The 12,969-nt window shown below is 36.3% G+C and overlaps 1 protein-coding gene across 1 annotated transcript in view; it reads left to right on the top strand.

Moving 5' to 3' along the window:
* Window positions 1-12,969, top strand: part of LOC145671217 (uncharacterized) — a 682,733-nt gene that overhangs the window by 325,082 nt on the left and 344,682 nt on the right. Inside the window, exon 5 of the mRNA XM_081740095.1 lies at window positions 9,879-9,956. Coding sequence (XP_081596221.1) covers window positions 9,879-9,956 — 78 coding nt within the window. The remainder of the gene's footprint in view (window positions 1-9,878; window positions 9,957-12,969) is intronic.

The raw sequence follows: 12,969 nt of genomic DNA on the forward strand, positions 1-12,969 counted from the left end.
CTCGTATATTTTGTCTCGACTCGAATTCGAGTCGAGTCGAGACAGAGACTGTCGAGTCGAGACACGAGTCGAGACAGCAACATATTTTCGAGTAGAGACAACATTTTCTCGAGACGAGTTGAGACAGGCTTAAATCTCGACTCGACTCGACTCGTGCGCATCCCTACTTTTATACTACAACAACGCCAATTTTCATATTAATTGACCAAAAAAGTTTCTTCCGGTATGTTCCTGCTAAGGATATTCATACCGAATTTTTATGTGAATTTTGGACGGGAGCTATAGCCCCATATCAGTCACTGACACATGGAAGAAGCATCGGAATAGTAATTCCGTGAAATTTATGATTAATCTGACGCTCAGTGGCATTTCCAAAATAAAATTTGTAATTCATATAAATATTCACAATTATATGAATCGTCCCTGTGCTCCGTAAGGCGGTACGTTATCAAAATAACATCTTACATTAAAATATGCATACCTTTCTCCTACAATAGCACCGAGTTTAATGTTAATTGGTCCAAAGAAAATACCTTCTGATATTCCCTACTAATGATATTTCTGTTGATTTTGGAATATAGCCCCATATCAGTCACTGGCACACGAAACGAGCAACCGAGCATTAATTCTGTGACATTTGTTATTAAGCTGACACTTACTGGCGTTTTCAAAGTACAATTTGGGATTTTGGTGATTCTCCATCACTTTCTCTCATTTACTGTTAAAATTTTAAAAAATTAGACATTTTTCAATAAGAATGTCGAATTTCACACTAATAATGTGAATCTTCTTCCAGTGTTGTAGAAAATTACACGAATTGTGAAATAGGCTATACATACATACGCACACACACACACATATGAATACCTAGGTAGAAACATCAATTACAATCTAGCTGCTAGACGTATTTCAAAACCCGATTAACTGATCTCGGTTTCGTTGAAGGTTCAAACAGAATGCGTCGGTTTATTTCAGATATCGAACTGTAATATGGTTCAGTATTGTTTCAAAGCAGAAATTACCCCATCAGGAAGTCCCGGTCGGCAAGAGAGATTTCCGCCGTTGACGGTGGCAGGCGGTCGGTAGATAGCCAGCACCCGTCCGCGGTGGCACGACGATCTAATTGTTCAAAGTTGCCGACCTTTTGAAGGGGCGGCAAGCGATCGAAAATCGTAAAAATAAATCTTTTTCCGATCCTTTTCCGAATGTTGCCGACCGTCAGAGTCGGCAAAACAGTCGGAAAGGCCTCTTTCTGAACCTCTGCCGACCCCTTATGCCGGCCTCTTTTCGACGGCGGCGAAGGTGCATTTACTGCGCCTTTAGGGCTGTTTGCCGACTGCTCGGCAAGGCCTCTTTTCGACGACGGCGCCGGCTCATTTAATGCTGATTTCCAGCTGTTTGCCGACTGTTCGGCAAGGCAACTATTCGACGGCGGCGCCGGCGCATTTTATGCACTTCTTCTGCTGTTTGCCGACTGTTCGGAAAGGCTACTTTCGAGCGGCGGCGCCGGGGCATTTTATGCGCCTTTCCGGCTGTTTGTCGATACCTCTTTTCGATGTCGGCTTCCCGATTCTCCCACAGGCGGCTTCCCGATTCTCCAACATATTGCCACCCCCAAAACGTGGCACTTTGCCGACTGGAAATCAACCCTTGAGGAAGGCAAAATTTTCTTTACCTTTTACATTAGTCTTGCGTTAGTCTTACCCCATGCTATGATTTCTCGTAAACGATATTGAAACTTTCGCCGGTCTCGTGCCGACATCGTGTTTCAAGAAATTCCCGGCAATGTCTTTTTGCAGTCGTCGTCCGATTGTCTGCCGACTGTTTCGAGAAGGCTTTATACTAGGAAAATATAAGCCCTAATTCGTATTTTAAAGCAACAAATTACCTTCTAACTCTCTTTGTTTTCTTTTGGTAAACGCTTCTGTTTTTGCTCGTCGCGGTGGGAAATAGCGCGGAACGACGCCGGAATCGGCAATCCGACCGCGGCATCTGGTCGGCATGCACAAATTGTTCGACCGTAGGCGGCAGGAACCTGATGGGATATAATGCCGTTTCTTACAAGATCCATACATATTTTGGGAAAGTTCCAAAAGATATGTAACGTTTTCGCTTTAGGTTAAGGTATTATGAATCTGATGTTTCACTTTTGAATGGAATTAGTATTTCAATTTTTTTTGTCTACAAATTTTTGTGACAGCACGTTAATGAGCAATGGAAAATACAATTGATGTTCGGTTCGGTTTGGTTTCGGTTAACCGTCGAAAATGAAATGAAATAAAATTTTTGCTTTTAATGTCCCACGATTATGCCTGTTAGGTCAAGCGAGACCATTATTAAAACAAGTGAATTATGAAGGACGAATTGGTGGAATGAGAAAGTGGCAGGAAACAAGAATACGGGAGTGTCCCGAGAAAACTCACGAGCACGATGTTGTCCCCCTCAAGCTTACTTGCCTTGGGAAGGAACCATATACCCCACCCATCAGATACTTAACAAGTCAGAGTCCCGGGTTGTATTTCCTATGGGAAACGTTTTGAAATTTTAAATGTTCTCGATGTCTGTGTTCGTGTCCGTCGTTCAAGGTTAATGGAGCAGTAGAACAAGGCTAATCCAGTAGAAAATAGAGGTAATTTACGGAGATATTTTCGGTGAATCAAGAAACAAAAAAGAACGAGGTCTGAAGCACCACGTTCCACTTAAGGGTTCGAACTACTCTCAAGACGACTTTTTCCATCATGTCCTTGCGTCTTGCGTATTTGTTTGTCTTCTTTTGTTTTCTAAATTAAATTTTCTGCACTATAGTATTTTATCATGACCGAAATCACAGTGTTTCGTCCTTATTAAAACCTTGAATCGTAAACGTGTGCAATTTCCTACATACACAAGTGTTTTTTCCTCTTATTTAACAGAATATGAAACGGTCTTGGGTTCGATTCCACATAGGGCATCATGGGAATTTTTATTACTTACACTATTGATACTTCTGATGTATAATAGCATGAAAAATATTCCATTTCTCTCGGTCTTAGAGTTGAAACGACCTTCATTAGAGACGAAATAATAACATAAAGACACATGTCTAAAACCATGATTCGTACTGTCTGACAATGAGAACGTAACGTGTTTAGCAAACTATTCGTGAATACATAAGGCTAATTCTTAGTACCTAGGGCTTAGACACTAATTCTTCCAAAGTATCTCTTATAATGCAGTTCACCCTTAGACCCTGTAAAGAACCTTTTTGTCCTTTTACGTACCATTTTCAGTATGCCTATTTGCATTTATTTCCGTCTAATTCCACCCATCCAAGTGTCGCTGATTATTATTGACATTTGAAACCGCGAAATCTTAAGTATTTTTTTAACTAGATGAAAACTAACATGGAAAATGGGAACTAAACACCAATTTTAACCAAATCATTATATTTGCAATTTAAACATGTAAAAAGTATTACACTTTTAATTATTTCATCATATCTTCATGTTAAAAAATAAAAAATCTCAGACCGAGTTTAACTCTCGATCTTTTTTCAAATTTCTCAACTTCTTTACGAAGACAGAGCGCCTCAAGATGCTTGCCTACTGGCGGAATATGAACGGCTTGCAGCTAGCGCCTATATAAAGAACAGAGGGAAAATGCAACTCCCTCTGTATAAATCTGCAAGAATTGTGACGGATCTAGGCTTACTTCTTTGGATTTAGTGTGTGAACAAATTTCCGAGTTTATGTGAACAGGAATACCACTAAAACAGCCCGAAAATGTCCTCAATCTTGTTGAGTAGGATGTAATTATGAGGTCTCAAATCTTCAGTAATAATAATAGTAATAAGAAGAATGAGAATAATAAGAAGAAGTACAATAATATAAAATACAAATTCCATATGAGGACAGATTGTATTAAAATTTGTAAAATCACCGCTAACATTAGGCAAAAGTTTCAAAATACTCGGGGTTGGAGGGAAGTATCACTACCACCAGAACATACTCCCAGGGTACGTCCCTAGAGGTAGCTAAATGTTAAACGAAAAGTTTCCAGTAAACTTTTATGTAGAAAGTAAGGCTACTGAACTCACAAGAGCCGTACGAAAATTAAGATTTTAAGTTTTATGTTCCATGCTTATGCCGGATAAACTAAAGGAGACGCCGTTGATGAGAATGAAAGAAATAGTGGAACGAAGAAAATGAAAGGAAACAGAACACAGACGAAACTCCCCGCACTGCGTTTTTTCCAACACAACGCAGACTGGAGGGTGGTGCGAGAGATCGAGGGACACAAGCTCCACAGCAGAGTGGACTACCACTGAAACTACCTTACAGAAATCGCTTAACGTTTTTGGTACAAAGTGAACCATTAAATTGACAAAATTTTAATAATAATAATAATAATAATAATAATAATAATAATAATAATAATAATAATAATAATAATAATAATAATAATAATGGACCACTAATGAGCAACTTGTGACATTTCGCTAAAAATTGGCGGCCTCGCAGGGATTATTCGTTGTGGCTCATCTTCCGTTTTGAAAATTATACCAGCATTTGCCCAACAACGGCAGAGACGTGACGGAAACCAATGAATCACAAATTATTCCCCTAAATATGTTAAATCGCCAATATGTGTAACTTGTTTACATTAAGGTTTGTCTGAAAATACATTTTAAAAAAGTAAAAGAAAACGTTCTCCCGGATGGGCCCGAACCACCAACCTTCTAATTACTAACCGCGTTTTCTTCCGACATTGCCACGGAGGCTATAAAGAAAGATTCTTTCTGGAAGGATAAATCGTTGAAGTCTTTGGCTAATCAGAGTTCTCCTTAACAGTGTATATTCGACAATAACCGTTTAAGAGCAGATAAAATGGTTTGCATTGTTGTAATTTTATAGCAAAATGGCACGAGTCTCTTTATTCATTTCATAGTTCTCCCATATTCTGTTTTTCATAATCGGTTTCTCATGGTTGCCTCCTAAATTCATATAAGTATACGCACTGATCTCAAGACTTTTCCTTCATGATACAGAAATAGTGATGGAAATATAACATACCTGTGATTGCTGCTTAAAAGATGCTAAGTAAAAATTTTCTAAACGTCTGAAGTTAAAAAAAAAAACTTTTTCATAATACTTTGTGGGGAACTATTTATGCAGAGATTTAAAAATCTACTAAGCAAATTTTAACGAAAGCGTTCCACTGAAGTTTCATGTAGAAAGTTCCCTACTCTAAGTTTTAATAAATATAACTGTAATAAAAAACTGAATATCGGTGAACAGTAAAACTAACAATAATAAACTAACTTTTAGGATATGCAAATGCAATTATAAAAGCTTTGCTACAAACATAACTACACAGATCATAATTCGATGAGCCCAGAAATACAAAGTAACAAAATAGCGCATAACATTCAGTCTACCGAGCAACTGTTATTTTAAGTGTGGGCATATACTATTTCGAGAATCGAGATAAGACGAGAAATGTTTACGATATCTTTAGTCTAGTCTCGATTCTCATCTTGAAAGCTAGACAATAATTTGAGTTAGTTTTATCCCATCTCAAATGTAAAATGTCCATTCTCGTCTCGGTTTTGTTTTGTTTAATAATAAGATGAGAAATTTCTCTTCTCGTGGGCAACAATAAACAAAACTGCAATATTCTTGCCAAATGTCCCGTTTCTGTTTGTAATGGTATGAACTGAGCGATAAATAAGCTCCTAGCTTGTAATCTTCTACGAGATAATAATAATTACTGTTACTTTCTTATTATTACTATTATTATTAGTGAAGATTTGATAGTTCAAATATTGAAACATCCGAATATTGAAATATCCGAAGATAATAAAACATGATTTATCGCCGATCAATTTCCATCAAGAATTCTAAAGTAAAAAAAATATACTTGCCCCTCGCGTATCCGATTGGAGGACCTTCAGACTACTGGCACAAGTACGCCTTGACCATTGAATCTCGATCAATATACGGTAAAAGATTCGTGCTTAGTGTATTTACGTTAAGTTTCTTTGCCTCCGCTTACAAAGTTATACGTGATTTTTGTTCCGATTCAAAACGTCTTTCGTATTTATTGTATGATGATTAAAGTCAAAAATCTTTGGCGTAGTTTATATTAATAGCTTTAGTTGGTCGTACAACTTTGATAATCAATTTTGTTTCTTCTCCACACGAAACTACAAATATGACAAATAAAAGGTACAAGCAGTCGCGCTTGGTTTCAAAGCAGTCGCCATTACCTGGTCAAGGACTTATGCCCGTCATTAGACAAACGTTTGTTCGACGTAATATTAAAGTACAAGGGTCACGTGGTCAGCTCCAAATGCAAATAATTGAAATGTTGCCTTCTATGTATTGTTCTTTTTTAACAAGCATCGCAAAAAATCATAAACCGTGTGTTGCGGAGAGTCGAATCCAAGACACCTAATGGCTATTTCAGTCGTCAAGTACGATATCCACTCACCCATCAATACAGAACAGAAGTCTCTGTAACAAACGTAATATCTGGGACTAGTTGTAATGCTTTTCTTGTATTAACGTTACATGCTAAGCTATGAAGATTTATTCTGATTCCTTTTTCCATCTTTTTGCAGCTTGTCGTGTGAATTACAACAGTAAAATAAATGTGAATATCTATTTTATTCATATTTGCTACTTGAAGAGCATTGTTAAACATAATTAAATTACGAAGTAGATATGTAGTGTATTGACTGATTGTTCATAACATCGATTCCAAGAAGGGTTAAACAATGTAGACCCGCGACAAAAATCTTTTTGACAGATAGAATAGTATGTATTATTTTACCACTCAAGACGCTCCTTTTAGATTTCATCGTAATTAATTTAATATTTTCCAAGACACACAGGTTTCTATGGTAGAAAAAGGATATCGTGTCACACTGAAGATTTCTTCAAAAGGGTTGTCCTAACCGAGACTTGACAAACTAAAAGTTTCTGCATTTATTTCTTTTTTTAATGAAATTTTTGTTTCCATTATTTTCTCCCTCCGACCATCATTTCATGACACTACTGTCAAGTTAGAAGACTATGGCATTAGTGAAAGAATAGCCAGGGTGTTATAGGCACTAGGTTAGAAATCGTGGGGTCTCAGGTTCCACTGTAAATCAATTTAACAATTTTAGATTTAATTTGTTCTTGCAAGGTGTATGATGAATTCTCTTTACTCAAAGTTCTACCTAGAGATGAGATGCAAGAATTATGCACATGGTAATCGAGAGAAAGAGAAAGTAGAGATATCTCCAATTGAGATATTATCTGAAAAACTCATCGATATTCATATTTGATTATGTTTTAGTTCATTTTTGTTTATTCTTCTTTACGAAATTACAAAATGAAATGTAATGATTTTTTTTATTTTTACGTCCCACTTTTATGCCGGTTAGGCTAAAGAAGACGGTGATGATGAGAAATGAATGAAATGATGGGATGAAGAAAGTGGGAGAAAACGGGAGAACCCCGAGAAAACCCACAAGCACGTATTTGTCCACCACAAAGTCCACACGGCGTGAGCTGGGATCGAACCAGGGACCCCAAGCACCGGAGATGAACGCTCTACGACTGAGCCACCGCGCCTCGAAATTACAGTTCTCGATTACTTAGAATATAACAAGGGATAGTGAATGATATATTACGGCGCATTACAAGAAAGAACTCTTATTATTTTGATATTGTATATACTTCTAATAAAAACATGCTTGCATCCATTGTGAAAGGGAATCTGAATAGGTGGGGAGACAGTAGGTAACGGAATGACGTCACGCCGTTCCTCCTGCCTATATTTTGTAGAACCTGGGGGGACGCCGTACATAGTTCTTCGAGGCGAGGCTACGGCGTCCCCTCGCGTTTCCCTTGCGTTTACCCCTGCTTGTATCATTAATTGTGAAATAAATTACACAAACTCAAGTTATGTGCATACAAAATTTGACTATTTGTCATATTTGAAAGATATGACATGTTTTCTACTGATGCAATGGTTTTCGCAAAATTAAACTGACACACACTGCGTATCTTGTTTTTACTTTCTTAGATTGTCTTTCTTTTTCTTTTTCTTTCTACTTTTTTGTTTAATTTTTCGAACACACTAGAAACTAGTAATACATATAACTTCAGAAAATATTCTTGTTAACCTTAATGTGTAAATGAAAAATAATAATAATAATAATAATAATAATACATTTTAAAAACTAAAAACTACGTTACTTTTGCTGATAAAAATATTCTTGCAAAACAAAATGAGTCAAAACACCTCAACCTGATAATTTTTCATAGTTTCACCAGAGATATTAAAACTGATAAGTAACAAAAATGAAGGTAGCGTTGAAACGAATAATGTAAAGATTCAGAGATTTTACAAAATATTGTAACCTGTAAAACGCAATGAATGTTTGACCAACATTGATTTTTCCGTGGTATGTCTAAGGTTAAATACTATCTCTTTGTGACTTTCACATGATATCAATCACTCTCTAGATACTAAGAGGCGTATTCTACCTGATTTTTTATTCGTCGCAGAGGCATGGATATTTTTTGCTCTTTGTTACACTGACATGTTTCAAACAAACTATTGCACTTGTAAAACGCCTTGTGTTGTTCTCAACCAGCAAACATTAACGGTATTGTTGGTTGTTTAACGTTGCAGGATATGAAAAATGGAAGTGTGAATGCACTTTTGCTCGTGTGTATACAGTTGTATATAATTGTATGTTTGTTACTTTTATGTACCTTTTTTATAAAATACTTCTGTAAACTATGAAGAAATACAATATCAAAGATAATAAACTGTTATTATAAAAGTAATAACTATTGCATGATAAGATATAAGTTAGTGGAATGACGCACTGGTCTATTCCAAACATTTACCGTATACTATATGTTGTAAATGCATTCAGAAGTTTACATCGCTTGGTGAGCCGGTTTAGTATTCTTCAATTGAGCAATTTTTTATGGGTTAGTTTGTTCCGATATGGAACCAATTCAGGGGTTGGGAGAAAAGAAATTCGGAAATGAAAAATTTAGGATCACTTTATATACATGCGGTATACTTGGATCAACAACGAGGAGCATTATGATGGAGCGTTTGCTCCCAATGATCTCACTGAACTGATTGAGTTTTCGCACGTTTGGAACGAACTTGAACAATGATATCGTGCAGTGGTGAAACTTGTTACAAATTATATAAGACATGGTCTTTTCGTGCCCGGAATAATTTGGACGCTAATAGAATGCTCCTGCGGACAATAACCCCGTGTGATGTCGAAGTTGAAATAATGCATCTATTTGACATTTATAACAAGTAACGAACAACGTATTATATTCCCTGTATTTTTTCATGAACCTAGTTTTCTAATATTTAGATCGTAGAAATGCTTTCTATTTTGTTCTATGTGCACGATGTTCCTCTTGGTCAACAACTGTATTTCATTCCTCGTAACCACTTACAGATAATTTATTCCCGCCTTATTATCCCTCGTAAAAATCATGTTTACTTAATAACAGAAGAAATTAGTGTTTCTGTTAAAGTAATATTTGAGAATTGTATATCGAAAACACGCCATGATGTGCTACTAAATGACACCTCTTCATCCCAAGTGGTAACGACTTTCATTGTAACACTTTAAGTGCGAGGGAAATGAAGTAGCGACAGAGTTGTGTCATAATTGAACACCATTTAGATAACAGAGCTATTGTGTTGAATTGACACAGCTACTTGTTACTGTGTAATCTTAAATATATTTTTTTTATTTTCTATACGTGAAATTTTTATAAATATAAGTTTTTACTATCGTGTTAAACTAAAATCTTGTCTCTGGGTTAATCAACTTCTTAATCAAACGTGTTCTCTTCTTTTAGGAGTTCAATGAATTTCGTTCCAAATGTGGTCTTTTATGGAGTTATGACTGGGTCAGCATTCCCCTTGTATATACACAGGTAAGTAGTATTTGGAATACTGAAACGTTAACAGTGTGCCGGTGCTGTGCCATCAGTTGTAGCTCAGAAAACGTAACAAATAAATGCAATCAAATGGGGATGGAACTGATGCACAACACGGTACTTAACTGTAAAATTATGGTTGAATTTAATGAAATTCAAATGTTTCTATTTTTTAAAAAAAATGACTAGTTATGGGAAACAGGTGAGAAAGAGAAAGGATGTAACGAAGAAATAGGAATGAGCACTAGCCTGATAATTCCAACGAGGCTGTCGTCGTCCTAGTCATCTGGAACGATGAATGTTTCCCCTGGAGGAGCCTGGATAAGCTGGAGACAGTCAACATCTGGATCTCTATCCTGTTGATCTGCGAGAGGCGTCGATAATGCGTCTTTACGACGATGTCCTCCTACATGTTCATTCCACTTGTCTGCTGACGAACTCAAAAGTGTCTGCGGCGATGAACCGACAGAATGGTACTCTTGACTTATGGAGCTGGTTATTCTCCAATGGTGCGATCTGCTTCTCTCCGATCCTGCACCTATCCTAATCGTGTGTCGAATACCCCCTGTTGTGTTCCTCGTGGTTTTGTTTGGCTGAAGAATGATAAGTTAAGCGTGCAATGAATCGGGAAGTATCAGGTTATGCTTGAAGGTATGCGGAAAGGTAAAGCGGAAGCTAGTCGAGTTTATTAACAAAAATGTGTTTACAACAGATGTCTAAAAGTGTACAGTCCTGATCAAAGTTTTCTTCCAATGAGTTTTCAAAAGTTCATGTTTCTTTTGTTAATAATGTAATTTAATAAAACAATCGAATTTAGTGAATTAAATTAGAGTTTATACAATTATCTCATCGTCACTTCATATCCAATACACAGTTACTTCACACACCCTCCTCGAAACTGAAAATACACGAAAATTTTAATTTTCCTTAGTGCAAAAAAATATTGAAGATTTTTTTAAAAAAATGTTTGTTGAAGATAAAAGAGTTCTTTGTACAACATATTGTTTGTTTTGAATTAATCCTCGACTGGAAACTGCTGAGTGTATATTTCTGAGACAGTTCATATAGTTCACTGGGTGACCTTGGAATATGTTACAACAGCGTCTCTGGAAAGATGCAAAGTAAGAAAAAGAAAAAAATAAACATTAGTGCTTGCATAATATCATTGTGAGTGACATGTGTTTTAAAATGTTAGTGTGGAGTTCCGTTAGTGCTCAGGGAAGGGAAATGAAAGATAGGAATAATACTAAATTTAATTATCACTAATACAGATTATCAAAACTTAGATACGTATAATAAAATAAAATCATAATCAAATAAATAAATATTTCATGAGTGTAAAATCCAATGTGGACCTATATATATATATATATATGTTCCTCTAATGCAGAAAATAACTTCAATATCAAACGTGACTAATACGCGAGAAGAGAAAAACGTAATACTATCTAGCTAACCAAAGATAGTAAAGTTAGACTCCACAAGAAGGGTACTGATTTCAGTTTGAGAAAAATGAGCTTTAAGTTATTTAGGCTTAAAGCGTCCTTAGACTGGAAAGGAATTCCAAGATATGGTTATAGTCCCATATACTGGCTGTAACCAAACTATATGAAATCAGCACGACAGAACTATTCACCAATATAACCTACAACACTAACTAACATATAAATTATTCTTTCTTCTTAAATCTTGTCCTCTTCGGGCATCGAATGCTGGACATGAATCATGGCATCGAATCCTGGACATCTAAAAGGATGGAGCATGGTTCTTGCAATCTTGACTTCAATCTTCTTAATATATCCATCGAAATATCTATCCATACGCGTGTCGTTGTTTTTCTTCATTCTTCACATACTCACATTTCAAAAAAATAAAAAAATAAAAGTAAACAAAACTTCTGTAGTGATACGCTGTCCAATCAAATGAAATGGTACAATTCTTGAAGATACCAACATGTTCCAAAATTCGAAGTATTCCAAGTTTCAAAGTGTTCTACCGGTTGATTTGGATGCACAAATCAAAACCAAGATAAACTAACTTCTAAGCGTGGCCAGTGCTAAAAGAAAGTTCTTCATCCATCTATAAGGTGTTCCTTTTCACAATCCAATCTTCAAGAAAAGTAATCCACATACAAGTTACGTGCGGACAGACGGACTAGCAGATTCTTCATCAATGGGAAAACATATGGGGAGTAATCGCTGATAAGTGTCTCAATTCTCTCTATCATAAATACAAAATACGACACGGTCCACGTCGTCTAGATGTTCTTCTAAAAATATTCTTGTTGTAGCCAAGGCAATTTTGGCAGCTTCTAACTTCGAAAATTTAAATGCTCCAGTTGAAATGTTAGGTAGTACAATTGTAGAAAGATCATTCTCCAACATCACTTTAAAACAATTTTTGTATGTCTCTCGTAAAATCTTCTGGTCTGAGTTCCGTAGTTCACATGTCATAATTACATAATTAGCTGGTAAACGATAACCATTGGCAATCTTCGCTTCTCCTGGCTTCAATGATGATATGGTCAAACATTCTTCTAGAAGTTCAGATCCAGCTGCGTCTTGAATGGCTTTATCTGCACCACCTAAAGGAGTGAAGGTTCCATTTGTCGGATTTACTTTTATATCCACTATATTACCTATATAAATACTAATCTTCTGATTGATGGCAGTATTACAAACAAATTTCGGTTTTCCTTCTGTGGAATTCTTCCCTATAGTTGCTCACGTTGGTAGATTTTCGGCAGTCACAACATCTTTGATATGAAGAGAAGGGATGAGTGCCGGTGCTGTGCCATCAGTTGTAGCTCAGAATACATAATAAATAAATGCAATCAAATGGGGATGAAAATTTCTTCTTCTAAACATTGTTTTCTGGGGTTGAAAATTTCTTCAGTTTGTGGTCCTTGATGTCTTCACGTCTCATCTTTTTCTTTTTCATCGTATGGTCTTCCGTGCAGACGTTGATAGCCATCTCTTCGTCAAAGTCTTCAAGGTGGTCTTCCTCTTCC

Source organism: Thermobia domestica, chromosome 15 (genome assembly GCF_964235325.1).
Source record: "Thermobia domestica chromosome 15, izTheDome1.hap1.1, whole genome shotgun sequence".
NCBI lineage: Eukaryota > Metazoa > Arthropoda > Insecta > Zygentoma > Lepismatidae > Thermobia > Thermobia domestica.